At 38.2% G+C, this 26,002-nt stretch overlaps 2 protein-coding genes across 2 annotated transcripts; both read right to left on the bottom strand.

The window, feature by feature from the left end:
- Positions 1 to 550: 550 nt before the first annotated feature.
- Positions 551 to 2,315, bottom strand: LOC129945925 (uncharacterized protein K02A2.6-like). The gene has a single exon (XM_056055904.1). The coding sequence runs from the start codon at positions 2,306 to 2,308 to the stop codon at positions 551 to 553; it is 1,758 nt and encodes a 585-aa protein (XP_055911879.1). The 5' UTR covers positions 2,309 to 2,315.
- Positions 2,316 to 2,856: 541 nt separating this feature from the next.
- LOC129945917 (uncharacterized protein K02A2.6-like) lies at positions 2,857 to 4,545 on the bottom strand. Its single transcript, XM_056055892.1, has one exon. It carries the CDS (start codon positions 4,543 to 4,545, stop codon positions 2,857 to 2,859), a length of 1,689 nt encoding a protein of 562 aa, XP_055911867.1.
- Between the last annotated feature and the right edge of the window lie 21,457 nt (positions 4,546 to 26,002).

Raw genomic sequence — 26,002 nt, 5'->3', positions numbered from 1 at the left:
TCAAAGTTTTGAAAAGATATTTGAGTCGAAAATCAATTTTTACCAACTTTTATTATTTTTTTTAGGTTTTTATTTTTTGTAAAAAAACTGTCAATTCGATTTTTCTCAAAATTTTATCAGATTTCAAAAACATTGTTGTCCGTTGCTCAAAATTGTTTTGGAGATGAAATTATATTTTAGTAGTTAAATTTTGGAGGTGACAATTTTTTTTTCAGTTTTTTTGATTTATAAAAAAAACCGTTAGATGGATTTTTTTTCAAAAAATATACTTCTTTGAGATCACGCACGTTACAGTTTATTATATAAAATTTAATTCAAGTCTCTTACTATTGTGTACTTGTATTTAATTAAACAAATTAGGTAGCTTATACAATATAATTGAGTTCACATATATATTTAGGTTTTAAGTTACAATTAATACAATTGGTTATTTAGTAGTTAGTTGTAAGAAAGGTTAAGCGCGAATGAATGCCAAAACGTGCACACCTCGCGTATCTAAATGACAGATGAAAATCCACCGTCATTTCTATTGTGATTGTTGGTAGCAATGTTACTCAACGATTACAGGGTGAGTATGTAACACTCCTTCGCCCAAAGATGAAACTACTTCCGAAGTCTGAGTCTTTTTGCGGAGTCTATCCGATCGACGAACTTCAGGTTGTATGGGTACTACAATAGGCTGAGTATTTTCGCGAAGCCTATCTGATCGGCGAGGTTCTGGTCGAATTGCTGATGACGTAACAACTGGTGGTGGTAGCATATCTGCTGTAGGATTGTCAGATCTCTGCTCTACAGACCTACGACGGATCTGATCTGCATGACGATGAATTTCCTTCCCACCTTTGGATTCGATGACTACAGAAACAGGACCCTTAACTTCTGATATTAGACCTGGTTCCCATCTTGGTCCTTGTGCATAATTCCGATACCAAACTGGTTCACCACTATCGTAATTGTTTTGCTTCGAGACATCTTGTTGCTGTGAACCTCGTACTTGAATTGGTATCGATTCAGGATGCAGTTTGTCGAAATATGTGCGAGGTCGCCGATTAAAAAGCAACTCCGCAGGTGACCGCCCAGTAGAAGAATGTGGTGTTACGTGTTGATCTAACAAGAATCGTGCTAGACGTAAACGAATATCTCCGTTTGGAACCTTTTTTAAATATTCTTTTGTAGTGCGTACCATTCGCTCCACTTGGCCATTTGTTGATGGGTGAAATGGAGCTGAAAAGATATGTTTTATTAAATTATTTTCGCAAAATGTTTTAAAATCATAGGATGTAAACGCTGAGCCATTGTCCGAAACAATGACATCGGGTATGCCATGGATAGCAAACAGCTGATGTACCTCCAACCACTTGGAGTGTGAGTCTACAACTAGAAAGAAAAGATTTCCCTTGAATGGACCCGCGAAGTCTATGTGAATCCTGCACCAAGGATTTTTTTCTTCCTCCCAAGTATATCCTTTGATAGGAGATATGTCAGAACGCGTTTGCTGGCAGATATTGCACCGCTTTACTGTCTGTTCGATGTCATAATCCATTTTCGGCCACCAAACATAACTCCTTGCCAAAGCCTTCATACGAACTATCCCAGGATGGTTTGCGTGAAGTGCGGTTAGAAGCTTTGAACGATGAGTTTCAGGGACTATCACTCTCTGACCCCATACTAAACAGCCTCTGATAGATGAAATCTCGTTCCTTCGATCAAAAAACACCTTATAGTCTGGTTCAGTTGTAGTTGGCCAACCTCTTAAAGTCCAGTGTAAGACACTTGACAATATCTTGTCTTTTTTGGTCTCTTTTGCAATGTCGTTCGCCTGTAGCAGTGGCGAATCTAGTAGTTCGATCATTAAGACTACTTCTTCTTCTTCGTCTTGTTCAGAATCAATCGATTTGTCATCTGGTAAACGACTTAACGCATCGGCATGAGCGATTTCCTTTCCTGGTTTGTGCTGCAGATTGTAATTGTAGGCGCTTAAGAAAATAATGTTGCGAAGCATCCTCTCTGAAATGGTATTTGGAGTGGGTTTGCAGGGTGAAAACAAACCCAACAACGGTTTGTGGTCCGTATATATCAAGAATGGTCTGCCGTACAAATATTCGTGAAACTTTTTGATACTTGTGATAATCGCTAGCGCTTCCTTATCTATTTGTGCATAGTTCCGTTCTGATTTTTTTAGAGTTTTTGAATAATATGAAATCGGACGCTCTGACCCATCTGGCAATAAATGTGCTAGGACGGAACCCACTCCGTAAGGTGAAGCGTCACACGTAAGTATGACCGGTAGTTTCTCATTGAACGGCATTAGCACACTATCAGATGATAAAAGATTCTTAAGGTTCGCGAAAGAAGTTTGGTGAATCTTTGTCCATTTCCATGGTGAATCCTTATCTAGAAGTCTATGAAGAGGCTCCGCCAACGTAGCCTTTGAACGAAGAAAAGAATGGTAGAAATTTAAGAGTCCTAAAAACGCTTGGAGCTCGCTTTTGTTTTTAGGTGGGGGCGTATTCTGTATCGAAAGTATTTTTTCTTGCAAGGGATGTATTCCGCTGGCATCTATTCGAAAACCCAAGAAATTAATGGACGGCACGTCGAACATGCATTTTTTTCCGCAATTTAAGACCAGCTGTACGTATTTTATCAAAAACAGTTCGAAGTTGTCGAGCTAAACCTTCAGAGTTTTCACCAACAACTACAACATCATCCAAGTAGCACACCACACCATCAATGCCACGCAACAAACCTGACATGCATTTTTGAAATTCGCCTGGAGCGGAAGAAATTCCAAATTGCAGTCTTTTTACCTTAAATGCACCTTTATGCGTAATTATAGTTTGAGCTTGAGCAGTTTCGTCATCGACAGTAATTGCTGATATGCCCCTGTGGTAGATTTGCAATAAGCTCGTGCATTGAAGGAATTGGATAGCAATGTGGTTGTAACGCCTTGTTCAAGGTTGCCTTGTAGTCGCCACAAATGCGTATGGAACCATTTGGTTTTGAAACGGGAACAATTGGTGTCGCCCACCTTGAATAGTCCACAGGTTCAAGAATACCCTGTGACACCATGCGGTCTAACTCCGCTTCTACCTTTGCTCGAATCGCAAAAGGTATTCTTCTAGCCGGTAAATGAATTGGTGCAACTTCTGGGTTCACCGCAAGAGATATGGCTGGTCCTGAATAAACCCCCAATTCATTAGAAAACAGATCACGGTAATCATTTACAACTTCATGAACAATTGAAGATGATTGAAGGGAATGAACTCCTTGAATGGATATTCCTAAAGCCGCAAACCAATTGCAACCTAAAATGTTCGTGCGCGTACCAGCAGCAATGAGATGTGATAAATTTCGAATTTCTCGGCCCTTGTACCAGACATTAACTGGACACTCGCCTTTAAATGTTATCGCATTTCCTTGAAAGTCCATAATTTTTAATGCTACGTTCGACAGTTTTGGTTTGAATTGTGGCCACAACCTATCAAAGCTAGAATCAGAAATGATTGTGAAGTTGGAACCGGAGTCCACTTCGAACTCGCATTTACGTCCATTTAAAATTATATTTGTTTGTTTTTTTAAATTTGGAAAGCATAAAATCTGATTGACGATAGAATTTGCCGCTGACTTGTTACTTCTATGACCCTGACCATCTCTCTTCCCACCCCTACATACCTTACTTATGTGTCCAGTTTTGCCACATGTGTTGCAGACAGCTGTGCGAAACTTGCAGGCAGAACGTAAGTGCGAACCTCCACAGCTATAACATGCACCTGACTGAGAGACAACTGAATTGTTTTTAGTGTATTTTGGCTTTTTATGCTTTTCCTTTGTGAGAACTTTCTGAACAGCGTTAACTTGGTCATCACTGCTGCTTGATGTAGGCACATTTGCTTTGATCATTTGTAAACTACGGATTGCTGCTTCTGCTGCAGCTGCTTTCTCTTGAGCGGCTTGGAATGTAAGTGCTGGTGTTGATATGAGCTCCTGTTGTAAACGGCTATCACGAAGTCCGCACACAAATCGGTCTCTTAACATGCGATCCAGCGAGCTGCCGAAATTGCACTGGCTTGCAATTTTTCGAAGCTCTGCAACATAGTCTGTAATTTTTTCGTCGGGAAGTTGGTCGCGCTTAAAGAAATTGTAGAATGATGCAATCTCAGAAGGGGGTGGAGAGAAATGATCAGAAAGAGTCTTACAAATTGTATCATAATCAAGTTCGGTTACCTTTCTCGGAGAAATTAGGGATTCCAATAGATCAAATAAAGGTGCTCCACAAACAGTGAGAAATGTTGCTCGTTTAAGACCTGCTGCTGTGACTTCATTGGCCTCTAAAAAGATATCAAATCGTCTTTTGTAAGACCCCCAAGTAGCTTGTTTGGATATATCGAACGCTTCAATGTGTCCGATCGAAATTGAAGTTTTTTCCGTAGGCATTGTATTTGTAGTAAAATTGTTCGTAGAGGTAGAATCTTCTGTCTTTATCGCGGGAAGTTCTTTATCGAGATCGCTGGTTTCAATTTCTTCGTCTGCGGAGGAATCGGCCATATGCGATTTTTACAAAATTCCCAGCGATCCCATCCTCGTCGCCACTATTGTGTACTTGTATTTAATTAAACAAATTAGGTAGTTTATACAATATAATTGAGTTCACATATATATTTAGGTTTTAAGTTACAATTAATACAATTGGTTATTTAGTAGTTAGTTGTAAGAAAGGTTAAGCGCGAATGAATGCCAAAACGTGCACACCTCGTGTATCTAAATGACAGATGAAAATCCACCGTCATTTCTATTGTGATTGTTGGTAGCAATGTTACTCAACGATTACAGGGTGAGTATGTAACACTAACGTTTTTGGTTCGTAAGATATTTAAGGTTAACCAAAATTTTCGCCTTTTTTTAAACTGCTATGGTAAAAAAAAACACCCACGCAATTTTCTTGAGAGCCCTTTCTGCATCTTTCTGCCTTATTATCTGTATAACAAAATTTATTTGGAGTCGATATCTCTTCTGGTTCTTGAGCTATGGACAACGAAAAAAACGTCGCGAACGTACGGACGTACGGACGTACGAACGTACGTACACACGCACGCACAGACATCTTTTTAAAAATCTTATATTTCGACTCTATTGACCTTGAAACGTCGAGTAATGTCAAAATTTTCAATTTGACAAATCGGACCCATTACAATAACTTCCTATGGGAAGTTAAAAAACTTAATAAAAAAGTAACACTAAAACCAATTATAATACTAAAACTACTTAAAACGAACCAAAACCAATAATATTACTTAAAAATACTCACATCTACTTAAAAACTAGAAAAGCCTCTAAATTTTGTTTGTGTATTTTTTTTAAATGAAATTATCGATTTGAAGCCACCAAAACTGGTTCTCTTGCCTCACCTATCTCTTGGGTCCCTATCGGAAACAGTCCTAAGGAACCGAAGGCACTCGGCTCCGTCTAGTGCGAGGACGTCTCGACTGTAAAGGAGTCGCCTATCTACAGGTTCAGGGCTGACGTGGTAGATTTGCAGAACCGCCTCCCTATCCTATATCAGCCCTCGATTGTCTAAATAGAGAAAAGCTTCGCGCAGAATGTTGCCACTTTAACGTGCACTTTCGTAGTACTCATTGTTCGGGTAGTAGTAAGCCCAAAAAACTAAGCTGTTAGTCGACGACATCGCTGTGGCTATGTGACCTCTACCAAGCATCAGCGAGAATTTATCTATTCTGTTTATGTTGGCTCTGTTGTATAGAACCTAGTTGGAATAGTAATGTTTGGACTCCGACTCTGTTCTGTTTAGTCCTCGCAGACATTGTCTCTCAAACACCCGAATCTTTTCCATTTGGGATGGAGCAACGTTGAACCATACCATGCACTCATAGGCAATCATCGGCTGGATAAGGGGCATGTAGCAAATCACCTTCACCCTGCTGTCAAGACGGCTGCTAAAAAACAACCGATTTGTCAGGTCAAAGGCTGCCCTAGCTCTGGCCAGAGCAGCACTCATATGATCTAAGCAGATAGAAAGGTACTTTACTACACCTTTCTTTATTCGCCAGTGGCTGTCGATTTGGTCCATAGTGTCATGTCCCGCCTTAAAGCAACATATTATCCGGAATTATTTTCTTGTTTTCAGCCACCTTGGACAGAGCTCTAATTATAATCTTCTCGAATACCTTACTGATACTCGGCAGCAGATTTATCGACAGGAGATTTGCCGGTTTCAAGTTGTCCTTTCCCTTTTTCGGGAGATGATGTACTACAGCTGTTTTCCAACGGACCGGATAATATGCATTATTCAGAACGTTGTTAAACAGAGTGGTATAAACGTCCACAGCTTCCTGAGGTAAATGTCGAAGTACAATGTTTGATATACCATCGACATCTGCTGACTTCTTTTTCTTTAATGAATCGTCGATGTGACTAATAGGGTATTAGTCCCGTTTTGCCCGGCGATGATGGCATTTGCCAAGTTTTCGGCATTGAACCTGGTAAAACTCAGGTTCTTGGATCGCCACTGCGTTATGTCATTACGCAGGTAGAAGTGGTCCTGGCTGGGCTCTATTCTCCAGGTCGTGATTAGGGCGAATGCTAGGATTCACCTTGTACGCTTGCTGAAAAGCAGCCCCACGGCCTCTGGTTTCTCCTGCTGGTCTTCGACAACAAAGAAATCATCGTCCAAGACGACGCGACGAAGCGACGTCTCCTGAATCTATTCCTGCTGTCAGAAGTATTTTTAGCATGCAATTATTAAGAGCTTATTTAATATATTTTAACATATTAATTTCGTAAAAAAATAATGACCTTTTTCGAGATATCAAATTTCAAAAAAATGTTTTTAATATTTTATAAAAAACCAAAAATAATAACAATGAAATTTTTTATAATTAAATATTAAGACCGTTTCAAAATTTTTGATGGTTCTATATTTTTTTATTGAAAGAAGCCAAATTAAGAAAAAAATGTTTTAAAACAATCAGTTCGTTTTTGAGAAAATTCGAATTATCGATTTTTTACCAAACGGGTGAAATCGGGGACCTCAATTTTTTTCGTAATGTCATGTCCATTTTTCTCAAGAAATAAAGTAGAAATATTGGTTGACCCAAAATAAACTGCCAACCACCAGGATGAGCCATGAGGCTAAACATTTTGCAATCGATTTTTCCTTTGTATAGCTGGTGGGAGTGTTGTACCCGAAAACGTTTAGAAACGACTGTTGGAATTTCCTAATATCAAATAATGAACTAATAAAAAAGGGTTTAAAAAGTGTTTTACTTGGATGAGGCCATTGCGAATAAAATTATGCAGCAGTTTATGAGTGCAATTTTTTAAAAACATTTGTATAAAATTTCCAAAAGAGTGTTGAAAACAACTGCTTTAATTAAATTTGAAGCACACATGGGCTCTGGAAAGAATTTGACAGCTACAAAAAGTGATACTATCCAGAGAAGAAAAATAAAAATAAAATTGTTTTGCAATTGAGCATGTTACTAGGAACATTGCTGGTGGGGTGTTGTAGGATCTGGGGGCTTATGCTGCATCTTTTCCTACACACCAAGTGTTCACTTTACCTCCTCGTGGTAACCACCGGATATAACTTGCGAAACTTGTACGCGCTGGTGCAAAATCGGGAAAAAGCACCTCATCAACGGCCCAACAAATTTGGAGGTTAGTGCAAGGGACTAACAACCCATCCACAGTGAAAAACTTGAAAGTTATGAGAGAGATACCAGCCTCGTATAATGAACCAACTCTTATGGTAATCAGAACGACAACGGACTACGCATTGAGAGTTTGTACCTGGAATGTAAGAACCCTCTACACTCCAGGTGCAACTCAGAAACTTGAATCTGTCATCTCGCAGTATAAGGCAGATATTACTGCGATCCATGAAATACGATGGATAGGATCAGAAACAATGAAGAAAAAGAATTGCGACATTTATTATAGATGTCATCATAGATTGCATATATTTGGATGCGGATTCGTCGTGGGAAATCGGCTTAGATCGAAAGTCATGGATTTCAAACCAATAAGTGATCGCCTGGCTGTGATCCGCATCAAGGCTACATTACAGAACATCAGTATAATATGTGCACACGCCCCTTCCGATGATGCTGAGGAGTCTAGCAAGGAGGATTTCTAAGCCTCCACGAAGAAGCAACAGATAACGGCTTTCGACTAATTGACTTTGCTGCAGTTTCCAAGACGGAAGATCTACACAGCAACCTAGCGATCTCTGGATGGTCGAACCACCAACTAAATAGAACATGTGCTAATCGGCGCAAGGCACGCATCCAACATCCTGAACGTGCGCACTTTCCGAGGAGCAAATGTCGACTCTGACCACTTTCTGGTACTGGCTAAGTTTAGAGCTCAAAAAAACAGGTGCAGCCCAAAGAAAGAAGTTCAACATCGGTTGCCTTAGCACACTGGAGAATGCCAGAGACTACAGTAAGCGCCTGAGCGAGTTACTCTCCGCCGCCGTCCTCCCAAATACTACAGTCGTCAACACATTGTGGAACCAATATCACGAAATAAAAAAATGTGTCCGAGACCACCATAGGTTACCAGCCACCCCCGAAATGAACCCGTGGTATGATGATGAGAGCGTGATATTGAAAAGAGGGACAGAAAATGAACGTGTGCAGATGCTGCAACGGAAAAAAGAGCAGCAAGGGAAGAGTACCTCACGAAAAGGAGAAATGAGAAAAAGACCATGCGAAGGAAGAAAAGAGTATCCGCAGTTTCTCAGCTCAAAGATCTAGAGGAGTCTCAGGCCAAGAACAACACCCGACGTTTCTTTAAAAGGTCGAAACAATTAGTTTCTGGTTTCAGAACCAGAACACAAGCTCTTCGAAACATTGAAGGAAACCTAGTCCCCGAAGCACAGATAATTGTAGATGTTTTCAAGCAGCACTTCCAACATCTGTTGAATGCGCAAAATGTCAAGCAAGATAATGACGAAAGAGAAGCAAGACCAGTCAATGAAGACCCTGTCCCAGCCCCCAGCAGAGAAGAGGTAGAAAAAGACATCCAAAAGCTAAAAAATAACAAGTCCGCCGGGTCGGATGGCATACCCGCGGAACTCTTTAAAAGTGGAGAAAGTGTTTTGATAAACCGCATGCGCCAGGTCATCACCAAAGTGTGGGAGAAAGAATGCATACTCACTGACTAGTCGATAACGATAGGCCAAATAATCACTCTGAGGCAGATCCTGGAAAAGACCAACGACTTTCGAAACCCACCATCTTTTCATTGACTTTAAAGCTGCTTATGATAGCATCCACCGCCAGGAGCTTATGATGGCGATGTCTGAATTCGGGATCCCGAACAAACTAATCCAGCTGTGCCGCATGACGCTAAACAATACGCAGTGCAGTGTGCAAATGGGTAATAGTTCATCCGAGTTATTCCAAACTTGCACAGGGTTTAGACAAGGAGATGCGTTGTCATGTGACTTCTTCAACATAGTCCTGGAGCAGATAGTGCGTAAGGCAGGTGTGAGCATGGAGGGCACTATCGTCAACAAATCCACCCAGCTCCTAGGCTATGCGGACGACATAGACATAATCGGTAGATCCAAGAGAGCTGTGCTTGAGGCCTTCACAGCGATTGAAGAACAGGCGAAATTAGTTGGTCTTGAAGTGAATGAGGACAAAACAAAGTACATGTTATCAACAAACAAAGCAACATCTGTCCACCGCCTAGGACAAAACGTCACTGTTGGTAGCAGCAATTTTGAGGTTAAGGAGTTCACCTACCTTGGATCGAACCTACTGTACATGAGCATGTACAAGAACGAAAATAAGAAGACCAAACAAAATTTAAGCTTTATTACAAAATCGATTAAGCACCGTCTTCAACGCTCACCACACTACTATAAAACTAATGGTATCATGAAATAAGGCTATCTAAGCAAACAAAGAAAAAAATGTTTGTCTTCTTATAAACCCTACATACTTAATGTTAAAGGTCAGTTCATACTTCTGTCGTAACGAAAATCTATTAAAACCAGATGCTAACTTTAACTGGCTGGCAAAAATAAGGGCTTTTAGCCTTTTTCAATTTTAGTGCGTGTACGTGATATTCACACGTACACGCACTAGAGGAGTAAAAGCTACAAGTTTAAGGTACATGTATGTATGAATGTATATGAATTAATGACGTATGTATGTATATAAATGCGTAAGCCAATAACACAATAGAATGAAGCTCAACACGTACTTTCGAACATCGTATCTATGCTCATAATAAAAACCATTATGAACTTGACCTTGTTCATCGAATTCATATAAAGAAATCACTTTAAACAATAAATGGGTCTAAGCTGTTGGGTGGGCCACAAAATTTAATAATAACATTTGAAAGTTAAAAACGATTTTTCATATTTTGAAATAGGACTCTATTTTTCGCCATATCTTTGCGACTTTGGAAATTGGAGGTCATATAAACGCATATCGTTTAAAAGACGCTTAGCAGTTCCAAATTTTGTTTACAAAGTGAATTTAAGCTCAAAAATATGCATAAGTAGTTTCCCCATAAAAATGAATCGTTATAGTGAGAGACATCAAAATTAGTTTACAATTGAATGTTGGCGGACAGTCAAGCTGCTTTTAAATCCCTTGACGGTGTCTCAACCAAATCTCAAACGGACCTCTATTGTCGATAGCCTCTTATGGAGATGGCGCAGCAATTTAACCTTTACCTATGTTGGCTGCCGGGCCACAGAGACATCACGGGAAATTGTAGAGCCAATGAACTCGGTAAAAATGGAACCGTCATGCCTATTTCACCTGAAAGGGAGAAGATAGGTATACCGATAGCTACATGTTAACTTATGCTAAAAGAAACAGCTTTTGCGATATCATTTCTAGGTGTCACAATTTTCCAACATGCGCAGCCACAAAACTCACATTGCCTTCACTGGAATTAAAGCGCTCTAAGGACTTGTTATTTCAAAGCAGACTTCATATTAACTCCCTAATAGGTGTCCTTACGGGACACTGTCTTATAGGCAGAAACGCAATATGACTTGGTGTAGCCTCAAATGACTTCTGCAGGAGCTGTATGGACGAAGAAGAAGAGGAAATAATCTCCCAACTGCTCTGCACTTGCCCTGCTCATTCACTAAGACGCAAACTTCATCTGGGAGAATACTCTTTTGATAATCCCAGTGAACTATAGCTAAAAAAAATATCAAATATCTTCTAAGCTTTATAAAAAGCTCGAAATGGTTCGACCATTAAGAAGTAATTCTCTATATTTATGTGGTATCACAATGGGGCTTTTTTTTGGCCTAAGTGTGTGAATTCTAAATTCGCAGCCAGGTTAACCTTACCTAACCTGACCTAGCTAAGCTAACCTATTTTTAACTTCCCATAGGAAGTTATTGTAATGGGTCCGATTTGTCAAATTGAACGTTTTGACATTTCTCGACGTTTCAAGGACCCTAGAGTCGAAATAAAAGATTTTTAGAAAGACGTCTGTCTGTGCGTCCGTGTGTACGTTTGTTCGTTCGTACGTCTGTACGTTCGCGACGTTTTTTCGTCGTCAATAGCTCAAAAACCAGAAGAATATCGATTTCAAATAAATTTTTTTATACAGATAATAAGGCGGAAAGATGCAGAAAGGGCTCTCAAGAAAATTGCGTGGGTGTTTTTTTTACCATAGCAGTTTGAAAAAAAGGTGAAAATTTTGGTTAACCCTAAATATCTTACGAAACAAAAACGCAAGGGAATTGAATTAAATTTTATATAATAAATTGTAACGTGATACCAAAGAAGTATATTTTTTGAAAAAAATCCATTTAACGGTTTTTCTATAAATCATAAAAAATATGTCACCTCCAAAATTTTACGACTAAAATATGATTTCATCTCCAAAACTATTTTGTGAAACGAAGAATAATGTTTTAACATCTGATAAAATTTTGAGAAAAATCAAATTGACATTTTGTTTTTCAAATAAAAATCTTAAAAAAAGTTGGTAAAAATTGAATATCGATTCAAACTGATTTGATCTTATAAGAAATGTTGTTTTCAACATTCTGAAAAATTTTGAGAAAAATTGAATTGACAGTTTTTTTACAAAAAAAAACCTAAACAAAATTTTTAAAAAGTTGGTAAAAATTTATTTTCGACTCAAATATCTTTTCAAAACTCTGAGATAACAGCTTCAAATTAATTTAATCTAATAACAAATATTGTTTTCAACATTAAGACAAATCTTGAGAAAAATTGAATTGACAGTTTTCTTACAAAAAATAAAAACCTAAAAAAAAGTGTATAAAAGTTGGTAAAAAATGGTTTCGACTCAAATATCTTTTCAAAAATTTAAAATATTGGCTTCAAACTAATTTCATCTTATAAGAAATATTATTTTCAACATTAGGACAAATTTTGAGAAAAATCGAATTGACAGTTTAAAAAAAAAAAAAACTAAAAAAAAATGTATAAAAGTTGGCAAAAATTAATTTTTTCGACTCAAATATCTTTTCAAAATTTGTAGATATTGGCTTTAATTTACTTTTGTCTTTCAAAAAATACTGTTGTTAACATTCAGTAAAATTTTGAAAAAAATCAAATTGACATTTTTTTACAAAAAATAAAGCTCTAAAAAAAAAACAATACTAAAACTTGGTAAAAATTTATTTTCGACTCAAATATCTTTTCAAAAATTTAAAATATTGGCTTCAAACTAATTTTATCTTATAAGAAATATTATTTTCAACATTAGGACAAATTTTGAGAAAATCGAATTGACAGTTTTTTTACAAAAAATAAAAACCTAAAAAAAATTATAAAAGTTGGTAAAAATTGATTTTCGACTCAAATATCTATTCAAAACTTTGAGATATTGGCTTTAATTAACTTTTATCTTTCAACAAATATTGTTGTTAACATTCAGTAAAATTTTGAACAAAAATCAAATTGACAGTTTTTTTACAAAAAATTAAAAACCGAAAAAAAAATTAACAAAAGTTGGTAAAAATTATTTTTGACTCAAATATCTTTTCAAAACGTTGAGATATTGGCTTTAATTAACTTTTATCTTTCAACAAATATTGTTGTTAACATTCAGTAAAATTTTGAAAAAAATCAAATTGACATTTTTTTTACAAAAAATAAAGCTCTAAAAAAAAACAAAACTAAAACTTGGTAAAAATTTACTTTCGAATCAAAGAGCTTTTCAAAAATTAAAAATTTTGGCTTCAAACTTATTTTATTTCACAGAAAATATTGTTTTTGATATTCAGTAATTTCCGTCCGTTTTTTCATAAAAAATAAAATCTACAAAAAATAGTACGCAAATTTGGTGAAAATTTATACGAGTACATATAGACAAACTTCTTAGCAAGACAAGTCGACAGAAGGGATGGGAAGTTATCAGTGTGGGTCGCATCCCAGCCTCTTTTTTTATTTTGAGAAAAATAACAGCTGCTGATGACAGAAGTGGGATTTAAGAAATGTCATTCAAAGCAACCTCGAAGCAGGCCCAACGTAAAGCAGACGAAGCCGAAATTGAAGGGTGTTGGTGTTTCAGCCATAAAAGAAGATACTGACTTCCTAGTCGTTTCATGCAAAAGAAGTATTGTTTTTAAAAAGCAATTTGTTACATATTTAATATTTTACTAAGGGACTCCAAACTGTTAAACCTTTCTTTTTGTTTTGCTTACTAGTGAATTGATTATTGCCTTTTATTAAAAAAAAGCATCCAAACATGTCTTGAAGTTGACAGTTCGTGAAAACGAACCAATTACTCTCAAACAGACCTATTTATTGGAATTCCTAATTGTTTACTGGGCCATTCCATTTACAACTCTTATAAGAATAACTGAAAATATGTCATACGGATTAAGTCAATGCTAAAAGTTCAACTAGCCACTCACCTTCATCCTCCAAATGACTCGCACACAAAAATGGTTGAAAGTTGAAAGTCACTAAATCATAGTCTTCAACCGACTGTCGCGCCAGTTAATTTACTTGTATTTTATTTTGTTTACTTCAGATGTATGATATTTGTTTATCAAAAACTATATGTTTCTTTTATAAAATAATACAAATTTGTAACTACGAGTAAAATTCCAATTTTTAATCAAATTTCGTTCATCTTTCGATCCAGCCAATCCATATACAAGGTTTGAAATCTAAATTCAGTTTCGACTCGATTCCCCAATCCACTCTTGTAAGCTCAGTGTATTATTTAGTTCGACGAACTTAGAATCCATGCATTGCATTGTAACCCAAAAAATACGCAGAGCAAATAAAGCGCCATCGCTATGTCATATTTAGCAAGTTCATCTTCACTCACATCACAGTAACAGTTTCTGAAATCTGAAATTCTTGTGCTCTCGATCGTCTCGTTCTCGTATTGCAAAGTAAAAAATAATTAATTAAAATATTAATTTTCACTGTGGGTTAGTAAAAATATAAGGAAAATGTTAAGTAAGTGTTATAGTCTAAATTTGTTTAAAAATATGTGTATAAATTCATTCCGGAGTTCATTGTTTTTTAGTTTTAAAAAATGTGAACTGCCATACAATTCCTTCTTTTTCTCATTCAATACGTAGCTGGATTTTTGATTGGTCCGTTGGATTGCAGTGTTCGCTGGTAATTTTGAATGGCGGTCTAATTCAAATATTTGAATTTGAATTTGGTGTTTTTGATGATTAGTGTTTCTTGATAAAAAAGAAAATTTGTTTAAAAAGTATATATTTTCATTATGCGGTAAAAAAGTGAAAAATATAAATAAAGTGCATATCGAAGTTAAATTTTAAGAAAAAAGAGGTCCCGGTTTTTTAGTGGTTTTTAGTTTTGTATTCTTCGCGCCTCGCGAGTTCGGTATCGGTAGTGTTGTTAAAAATTAATGCATTTTTGAAGTCATTTGACTGTATTCTTAAATTAAAAATTGAAAGGGGTAAGTCACTTTGTTTTACTTTACAAATCTTTAAAAAAAAAAATAACTAAAAATTGTAAAAATTGTGAAAAATGTAATGAAATGTTTCAAGGTTTAGGTCCTTTTTTTGTTGAGATGCTCTACAAGTTTAAGCGTTCTCGAAGAAGGTATTTTTAGTTCTAAATGTTGAAATCTGTTAGGAATTAAAAGTATGTATATAATGTTAGGAATTTGAAGGTTAAATAGTGTTTTCTTAATATATTTGGAAAAACCAAACTTGTTGCTCACTTTTTGAGGGGTAGGTACTTTTATCATCTTCATCATCAGCATCACAACATACTTTAAAATCGTGTACCATCTATTATAAACGGTGATTTTTTAAGAGCTTGAGAACTTTAAAAAAAAAAAACGCATAAAATTTGCAAAATCTCATCGATTCCTTATTTGAAACGTTAGATTGGTCCATGGCATTTACTTTTTGAAGATAATTTCATTTAAATGTTGACCGCGGCTGCGTCTTAGGTGGTCCATTCGGAAAATCCAATTTTGGGTAACTTTTTCGAGCATTTCGGCCGGAATAGCCCGAATTTCTTCGGAAATGTTATCTTCCAAAGCTGGCATAGTTGCTAGCTTATTTGTGTAGACTTAAGACTTGACGTAATCCCACAAAAAATAGTCTAAAGGCGTCAAATCGCATGATCTTGGTGCCCAACTTACCGGTCCATTCCTTGAGATGAATTGTTCTCCGAAGTTTTCCCTCAAAATGGCCATAGAATCGCGAGCTGTGTGGCATGTAGCGCCATCTTGTTAAAACCACATGTCAACCAAGTTCAGTTCTTCCATTTTTGGCAACAAAAAGATTGTTAGCATTGAACGATATCGATCACCATTCACCGTAACGTTGCGTCCAACAGCATCTTTGAAAAAATACGGTCCAATGATTCCACCAGCGTACAAACCACACCAAACAGTGCATTTTTCGGGATGCATGGGCAGTTCTTGAACGGCTTCTGGTTGCTCTTCAATCCAAATGCGGCAATTTTGCTTATTTACGTAGCCATTCAACCAGAAATGAGCCTCATCGCTGAACAAAATTTGTCGATAAAAAAGCGGATTTTCTACCAACTTTTCTAGGGCTCAAGATCTTTGCGTAAAATCTTCCATGTGGTCGAATAACACAAACCCAATTGCTGCGAACGGCGACGAATCGACATTTCACGGTCTTCAGCAACACTCTCAGAAACAGACGCAATATTCTCTTCTGTACGCACTGTACGCATTCCTGTGGTTGGTTTAATGTCCAATAAAGTAAACTGAGTGCGAAACTTGGTCACAATCGCATTAATTGTTTGCTCACTTGGTCGATTATGTAGACCATAAATCGGACGTAAAGCGCGAAACACATTTCGAACCGAACACTGATTTTGGTAATAAAATTCAATGATTTGCAAGCGTTGCTCGTTAGTAAGTCTATTCACGATGAAATGTCAAAGCATACTGAGCATCTTTCTCTTTGACACCATGTCTGAAATCCCGCGTGATCTGTCAAATACTAATGCATTGGATCACAAAGGTAAGTGTTTTGTATGTCCCACAAACAAAACAATAATCTGTTAAAGAATTAAGTTGTGTTGAATTCGAATTTCGCACTTTAATTCTTCTATTAAAACAGGCGTTCTAAAAATTTTGGAGACAACCGTCTGTCGATTTGTCTAAAAAGTTTGTTTAAAGTTTGATTTTATTTTTTATGAAAAAAACGAACTGTTCGATTTTATATAAAAATACTCTCTGTGAAATAAAATAAGTTTGAAGCCAAAATTTTTAATTTTTGTAAAGCTCTTTGAGTCGAAAGTAAATTTTTTACCAAGTTTTAGTATTGTTTTTTTTAGAGTTTTATTTTTTGTAAAAAAACTGTCAATTCGAATTTTTTTAAAATTTTACCAAATTTTGAAAACAATATTTCTTATAAGATAAAATCAGTTTGAAAACAATAATTCAAATTTTTGAAAAGATATTTGAGTCGAAAATCATTTTTTACCAACTTTTGTTAATTTTTTTCGGTTTTTAATTTTTTGTAAAAAAACACATCTATTCGATTTTTTTCAAAATTTTTCAGAATGTTAACAACAATATTTTTTGGAAGATAAAAGTAGTTTTAAGCCAATGTCTACAATTTAAAAAAAAATATTTAAATCGAAAATCAATTTTAACCAACTTTTATTAATTTCTTTTTTAGGTTTTTATTTTTTGTAAAAAAAAGGTCAATTCGATTTTTCTCAAAATTTTATCAAATGTCAGAAACATTATTTTTCGTTGCTCAAAATTGTTTTGGAAATAAAATCATGTTTTAGTCGTAAAATTTTGGAGGTGGAAAATTTTTTTTTTCATTTTTTTTTATTAAAAAAAAAACCAAATTGATTTTTTTCAAAAAATATACTTCTTTGATATAACGTTGCAATGTATTATATAAAATTTATTTACTTATTTACTTACTTAATGTGGCGCTACAGTCCGAGGCGGACCTGGGCCTCAACCAACAAGCGTCTCCAGCCAGCTCGGTCCCTAGAAGCAGCGATTTGCAAGAGTTATTCTTCGTTTGATTTCAGCGCTGGTGTCGTTGTCTGCATTAATAGCGGTGCCTAGGTAGACAAAGTCCTTAACTACCTCAAAGTTAAAGCTGTCCATGGTGACGTTTTGTCCAAGACGTGGTTGTTCAGTGTCCTTTTTTGATGACAGCATATACTTGGTCTTGCCCTCATTGACCACTAAACCCATCTTCTTCGCTTCCGTCGCAATGCTCAAAACCGCTCCACTGACATCACGCTTTGATTTTCCAATTATGTCAATATCATCTGCGTATCCGAGTAATTGGATGGACCTTTGGAAGATTGTGCCTCAAGTGTTGACGGTTGAGTTTTGCACAATTCTTTCCAGAACGATGTTGAAGAAGTCGCATCGCCTTGTCTAAAACCTTTTTTGACATCAAATGCATCGGTAAGATCTTTTCCGACCTTGATAGAGCAGCGTGCATTCTCCATCGTCATTCTGCACAAACGGATAAGTTTGACAGGGATGCCAAAACTAAACATTGCTCGGTAGAGTTCTACCCTATAGATGCTGTCATACGCGGCTTTAAAATCGATAAAGAGATGGTGGGTATCGATTTGAAGCTCCTGGATTTTTTCCAAGATCTGCCGTAGTGTGAATATTTGGTCGATAGTGGACTTTCCTGGTCTGAAGCCACACTGATAAGGACCAATCAGGTTGTTGACCATTGCTTCAGACGTGCACATAATACGTCATAGAGGATCTTGTACGCACACTATGCTGAGATTCCACTCATCGGGCATGCTTTCTTCCGACCATATTTTGCAGATTAGTTGGTACATGCTCCGTACCAAGTCATCGCCTGCTGCTTTGAATAGTTCGGCAGCGATGCCGCCAGCTCCAGCAGCTTTGTTTGACTTAAGTTTAGATATAGCTATCTTCACTTCGCCAAGGTCGGGTAGTCAGAATTGTTGATCTGCGTCGCCGAGGTTGAGTGGTTCTATCTCCCTTATAGTGGAATTCGGTTCGTCATCGCCGTTATATAATTTGGAGAAGTGATCTTTCCATATTCTCAGCATCGACTGCGGTTCTACTACGATGTTCCCCTGTTCGTCTTTACAGGCTTCGGTTCGTGGCTGGTACCCTTGGGAGGTTTTTTTTACCTTTTGGTAATATTTACGAACCTCATTCCTGTTGTGACATCCCTCTATCTCCTTGATCGCGCGCTTCTTATGCTCTCTTTTTGTCCATCTAAGAAGCCCGTGTTCCTCTCTCCTCTTCTGCTCGTAGAGATCGCGAGCAGCTCTAATCCTTTTGTGCAGCGCCGTTTTGTATGCCTCTTGTTTCGCATTCGTCGTCAAACCAGGGGTTACGCTGTGGTGGCCGTGTGAAACCTAGCACTTCAGAGGCGGCATCTCTGATGGCTGCAAGGCAATGTTGCCACTGGTTTTCAATGCTTAATGCAGGAAGCATAAGACTCCTTAAGAGGTTATTAGAGACTCGATCGGAAAAGGACATGGCAGTCTCTTGCGATTGTAGCCGTCTAACATCGAATTTTCTCATAGTACTTCCTTGTTTTGGCTTGGATCGGGATATCCGTAGCCGTACCTTGGCTATCCGAGTCAATGTTGGCTTCTCGGAATATTCGGATATCCTGGATACTAGAGAAGTGTCGTGCGTCGATCGCAATGTGGTCAATCTGGTTGACGGTTGATTGATCAGGAGATTTCCATGTCCCCTTGTGGATATTGAGATGCGTGAACTGCGTACTAGCTACCAGAACGTCTCGCCCCGCAGCTAAATCGACCAGCCAGAATCCGTTGTCGGAGGTGGTGTCGTGCAGGCTGTATCTCCCGATTATGCCACCAAAGATGTCTTCTCTTCCTAGCTTGGCATTAAAACCTCCTAAGACAATTTTAGTGTCATAGCTAGGGCACTGCTCATATGTCTTGTCCAAGAGCTCGAAGAATATGTCTTTGGTGTCTTCATCTTTCTCCTCTGTTGGGGCATGCGCGCATATTAGGCTTATGTTGGCGAATTTAGCCTTGATGCGGATTGTCGTAATGCGCTCGCTCACACTGTTGAAACTCAAGTTTTTTGCTCGAGTCTAGTTGCAACAACAAATCCACACCCAAATAGACGCTGTCTTTGTTCTCGGTAGCAGTCGCTGTAGTATATATCGCAGTCTTTTAGTTTGCCTTGCAGCAGTTTAGGGCTTTCCCTAATTGTTCGGCTGCACGTGGTCTGTTAAGGGACCTAACATTCCACGTGCATATCGTTGTCCTTATGTCGTTTGCATGGGTTGTCAACAGTGAATCCGTCCGTATCCGAGGCTTATTGGTGCTTCACAACTAAAGGTATTTTTTACGTGGATAGGAAGTCACCCCGACGGCGCAATCCCCAACCTGGAGGGCCAGATCCTTAGTATAACTCCAAGGAAGGGGAACCGGATAAACCGCCCCTTACAGGCCTGGGCTCCGAATATGTCGAAGAAGCCCTATAAGGTGTTCACTAAGTAGTTCAACCTTACTGGAACTGTAGACGCCACCGTTGAATCCATCTCGAGAATTCGTCCGCTGCCGCCTGGATAAGGAGAGGTGCCTTAGTGGAAACACCTCTCCCCCCTCTCTCCTTTGCTGCTCCAACAACTTTCCACTGAGGTTGGAACCCAATCTCCAGTTGGGTTACTAGGCATCCGATGTTCACCGCGGGGAGGTGAGAGTAGGAGTTGATAGACAGAGGTGGGTTTTGAGAAAAACCTGTGGACGCTTGTGTCCTCTTGAATGCACATGTCTACCATTTTTTTTTTTATGTATTTCATTTGAAAAATACTTAAAACTATATTTGCTACTTCTTTTTTTAAAAATTCCTCTTGCAACAAAAGCAGCACCATCACCTTTGATATTTTGTTTCGTTTCTCTGGTTTCAATGTTTACCATAACTTCTCGATCAATAAGTTCAGGGTTTGTTTTTCGGCAGGAATCGTATCCCACAAGTCTCTAAAATTGTCAAATTCCTTACCAAGGGTTGACATGATTCTGCTATTTAAAATCCGTTCAGAGAGGGTATTTTCCTTACCAAAGGTTGACATGATTCTGCTATTTAAAATCCGTTCAGAAAGGGTATTTTCGTTTTTTCGTTATGATTGGCTAGTTCATCATTGCGATCTACAAAAAGCTTTTGTAATATAACAATGTGTGCACTGATGTCCTCTTGTTCATCTTTTCTTGCTTGGAAGAAAGTGTCTATTAACATGTTAAACCTTTGAATGCTACTTTTTTCGAAACGAGCGCATAACTTATCCCATATGTCCTTGGACTATTCACATGTTAAGACAAGGTCTGCGATCGGTGAGCTAAGCGATGCAGAAATCAAGCAAGCAGCTTTTGCATCTTGTTTCAACCAATCGGGTTGTTCTTTCTTTTCTTCCACTTTTTATGTTGGTGTGACTTGAGGACATTTTTTCTCTCCGGAAACGATTCCTTGAGATCATATGAACGAAAAAGCATATCCATTTGCCACTTCCATTTCGCCCAATCGCTAGGGCCTTCAAGCTTTTCTACAGATAAGTTTTTAGTTAATTTTTTGAAAAATTCACCTGACAACCTTTTTAACAAAACACGAAACCCTACAAAAACAACAAAATACTGATAAGAAAAGTTGTTCGACACAAGCATTAGGAAGACAAAGATATTGAAAGATATTCATTCTAAATTTTCAATTGTAAATTCGGCAAGCAGCTGCCTTAAACTGCGAGTATAAAATTTCATACAAAAACCTCCTTAGAATTGTAAAAATTAAAAAATCTTGACCCGTGTCAACTCTTTCGCCTTATCTCCCTCCTCATACGAATCCAATCGAAATCGTTGGCTTATGAAAAAGAGAGGAGATAATAGAAAGAAACTGAATAAAACAACAACAATTACTTGTGTGTGCTTAGAAAAATGCTATTCGGTTCAGTATAGTTCGATAGAACGAAAAAACCTGTAATTGGCTTACAACTTTCATGTGGGTGCGGTGGCGTAGTGCGTAGTGCACTAGCTTCTCACACGCTAGATCGCTTGTTCAAGCCCAGCTCGGGCAAAAGTTCTTCAAAAATTAAATTGAACAAAAAGCGATTAAGCACCACTAAAACGGAGTCTGATGATCGGGTGGGCCCCCGTGAAATAGCTATAACTCCAGCCTATGAACTTGGTGGTAGCACACACAAGTTGTTGTTGTTTCATTCTAAATTTTCAATATTGACTTTAAATTATTTACTCACACAAAATATTTATATCACTATTTTGTATGAATTTTAAAGAAGAAAAATCTACAGACGAGATGGCAAGTTATCTAAATGTGTGGTATGCCAGTCTATATTTTAGAAAAAAAAATTTTAAATCGCCGAATTGAAAAACTTTTAAACATGAAAATAAGAAAAAATGTTTTGAATTTTTCAGATGTTCTTGTGGTCTCACAATGTACAACTTCTAACCCACATGATAGCCAACAATTCCCAAGGCATGAACTTTAGTAGAAATTAAATTTTCCGTATTAGGGCCTTTATTGAAAATTTTAAGTAAATCCGTTGTAGTCTTTTGAGGCTGACAAATGTTAACAACCACAGAAAGAAAACCCAAAAGCATTCTTTCTATCCTCTACCTTCCCATACAATAATATTTAGCTTCTTAAAACATTTTAAACCTAAGAACTTTTAAAATTTCGGGTTTCAAGTAAGGTATAGGTATACCTTATACCTTATCTTCCTATGTCTGCTTTGAAAGAGGACAATACATAATCACTCTACATGCTTCTCTCTTCTTTTCTAGTTTCAGTTTAACATCAAGCATCCTTGCTAATGGAATCGCATTAAAATTAAATTTTTACCTCGTAAGTACCTATGCCTACAGGCAAAGCAACTGCATCTCATTACCAACATAACTACCTACTTACTATCATCATCATCTACATACTATGTACACCTACTCCATATGTATGCATTCAGAAAGGAGGAAAAATATTGAACGAGACAGAGTAAAATATCCTTGGGGATATGGTATGACGTAGCAATTAATGGTAATTTAAATATACCTACTTCTACCTGCATGTCTACTATATGCCATAAGAGTGCTTTAAGTGCTTTTGCTCCAGACTCACATCCGGATTCTGTACTTACTCGTATGTGTGTAGATATAAATATGGAAATATTTCATTCGTTGCGGCGACGGCGACGATAACAACGACAAGGACGTTTTCTCGTCCTTGTTTGGTGCGGCGCGACGGCGGCAACGCCTAATTAACCGTCATAATGCGCAATAAATTATTCGGTTGCGTGTGCTACATGCACCATCGAATTCAGTTTTTGCGCTTCCCACTTTCCACTTCCAACATCGCCTGCAGACAGTTAAAAAACACCCACCTCCCCCACTCAAAGCCGCTCCGATGCCATAAGTTTAAGTTGATATACACATAGACAGACACACGTTTGTACATCCATAATGAGGGATTAATGCTGGTTTGCCTTGACGCCGATTAAATTCATGTAAAGTTTGTTACTTTTCTTTCTCCAGATGTACTGATATTATTCTTTCCCATTCGTATTTATAATCTTTTTATTTTTTTTTGTGTGGCTCATTCCCAGATGTTAAGACCAGTAGCGGATTAAGAATAAGGTGTCGAAGTCCTTGACTACCTCAAAGTTACTTCTGTCGATGGTTAAGTTTTGACCCTTTCTTGATGACAGTATGTACTTTGTTTTGCCCTCATTAACCGTTAAACCCATTTTTGCCGCCTCTGCCTCAATACTTACGAAAGACCCTTTGACATCACGCTAAATTCTTCCGATTATGTCAATGTCATCAGCATATGCTAGTAATTGGACAGACTTTTGAAGGATAGTGCCTCTAGTGTTGACGTGTGAGCTCTGCACTATTCTTTCAAGCACGATGTTAAAAAATCGCATGACAGCGCATCACCTTGTCTAAAACCTTTTTTTGTCATCGAAAGGTTCTGTTAAGTTGTTTTCAACCTTTATGGAGCAGCGTGAATCCTCCATTGATGCCAAAACAAGACCTGGTTCTATACAGCTCGTCCCTGTAGATGCTGTCATATGCGGCCTTGAAATCGATGAGGGGATGGTAGGTGTCGATTTGGTGTTCTTGAGTTTTTTCCAGGATCTGCCGTAATGTGAATATTTGATCAACTGTTGACTTTCCTGGTCTAAAACCACACTGATAAGGACCTATTAGGTAGTTGACGATGGGCGTTAGAAGTTCACATATTACGGCAAAGAAAATTTTATAGGCGATTTTAAGTAGATTGATTCCTCTATAGTTAGTGCAGTTTAGAGGGTCTCCTTTTTTCCGGATCGGGCAAACAATACTGAGGTTCCATTCATCGGGCATGCTTTCTTCTGACCATACCTTTCAGATAAGTTGGTGCATGCTCCTAACTAACTTATTTCCAGCTGCTTTAAAGAGCTCGGCATTCAAGCCATTCGCTTTAGCAGCTTTATTAGACTTCAGCTTAGATATAGCAATCTTTACTTCGTCTAAGTCGGGAGGACGGGATTGTTGGCTTTCGTCGGCTATAATGAATGGATCATCCTGCCTGACAGCGGAATTCAGTTTATCGTCGCCGTTATACAGTCTGCAGAAGTGGTCCTTCCATATCCTCAGCATTGACTGCGGTTCCACTATGATGTTTCCACTTTCGTCCTTGCAGCCTTCGGTTCTAGGTTTATGGACCTATATGAATTTCGTTTCACCTGTTCATAAAACTTTCGAACTTCATTCCTGCTTTTAATCCTCTCAACATCTTCGACGGCATTTTTCGCATGCCCTCTCTTTTTTCTTCTGAGAAATCGGCGTTCTTCTCGCCTCTTCTGCTCATAGAGCCCATGAGCAGCTCTCGTCCTTTTATGCAGCGCTGCTTTGAGTGCCTGTTGTTTGGCTGCATTTGCCTGCCGACATTTCTCATCAAACCAGGGTTTCCTTGTTGGTGGCTGTTTGAAATCCAGCCCATCAGAGGCCGCTTCTCTGATTGCATCTTGGCGATGTATGTTGCCACTGGTTTCGATACATTGTGTTGGCGGCAGAGAACTTTGAGAGAGGTTACTTGTAACTCGGTCGGAAAAGAATTTCGCGATCACTTGTGATTGTAGCCGTTCAACGTTGTACCTTCTCCCAGCATCTCCCTGTTTCGCCTTGGGTCTGTAAACCCGAAGTTCTACCTTGGCTACAACGAGGTAGTGGTCCGAGTCGATGTTAGCTCCTGGGAAAGTTCGGACATCCATGATGCTAGAAGCGTGCCTAGCGTCGATCGCAATTTGGTCAATCTGGTTGACGGTAGATTGATCTGAAGAACTTAAAAGTGGATGTTGAGGTGTGGAAAACGTGTACTAGCTACCATGACGTTTTACCCCGCAGAAAAATCTATGAGCCTGAATCCGTTGTTGGAAGTGTTGTCGTGCAGGCTGTTTTCACCGATTATTCCACAAAAGATGTCTCTTCCCTTCCTAGCTTGGCATTTAAATCGACCAGGACAATTTAAATATCGTAGCTAGGACACTGCTCATATGTTTTGTCTAGGAGCTGGAAGAACAAATCTTTGGTGTTGTCATCTTTCTCTTCTGTGGGGGCGTGCGCGCATATGAGGCAAATATTGCTTATAGCTCAAGACTTCTTGCCTAAGTTTGTTTCCATCGCAATTTTTCAGCCCCTTTTTGCCCGGCCCATCCTATAGTATTTTCTGGAGGGCGGAGATGTCTGCTTTATAGCAGTCGAGGGCCGCCGCTAATTCTTCGGCCGCACGTGGTCTGTTAAGGGACCTAATATTCCACGTGCATATCCGAAGTTCGTTGTCCAATTCGTTTGCGTAGGTTGTCAACAGTAAATCGGTTCGTATCCGAGGCTTGTTGGTGCTTCGCAACTATGAGGCTTTTACGTGGAGGAAGTCACCTCGACGGCACAACCCCAACCTGGAGGACCAGATCCTTAGTATAGCTTTAAGGATGGGGAGCCGGATAAAACCACACCTTAACGACATGGGCTCCGAATAAGTCGTAGAAGCACTATAAGGTGTTCACTTAGTAGATCAACTTTACTGGAACTGTAGACGCCACCGTTAATTCTATCTCGGGAATTCCTCCACTGCTGTCTGGATAAGGAGAGGTGCCTTAGTGGAAACACCTGAATCCCCTCTCTCTCAGCTAACCTAGATGAGATGTTAAGCGCTCAAGGTGCTTGCTATCTCAAGCAGATCGCATTTAAGCTCAATAATCGATGTCATAACCAGGCACTGTCAGAAAAAGCACGACACGTGGCTAAGCATATTCTCAAATGTCTTTGAACAGAAGCTGTGTAGATGAAGAAAAGAAGGAAATTGTTCTTCAACTCCTCTGTACCAAAAGCTGCAATCTTAATGGAAAAAGTGCTCTAATGTTGACTTTAGCTCTTTAAAACTTGTAGATGCTGCGATGTTACTTGGGTACGAACCCTCTTTGCTTCTTTTGCATCTATAACTATACCATCCTTACTTTTGGCTTTAGTGGTGTTGCTTTTTGAATCAT

This window comes from Eupeodes corollae, chromosome 1 (assembly GCF_945859685.1).
Source record: "Eupeodes corollae chromosome 1, idEupCoro1.1, whole genome shotgun sequence".
NCBI lineage: Eukaryota > Metazoa > Arthropoda > Insecta > Diptera > Syrphidae > Eupeodes > Eupeodes corollae.
This window is presented reverse-complemented; position numbering and strand designations above follow the sequence as displayed.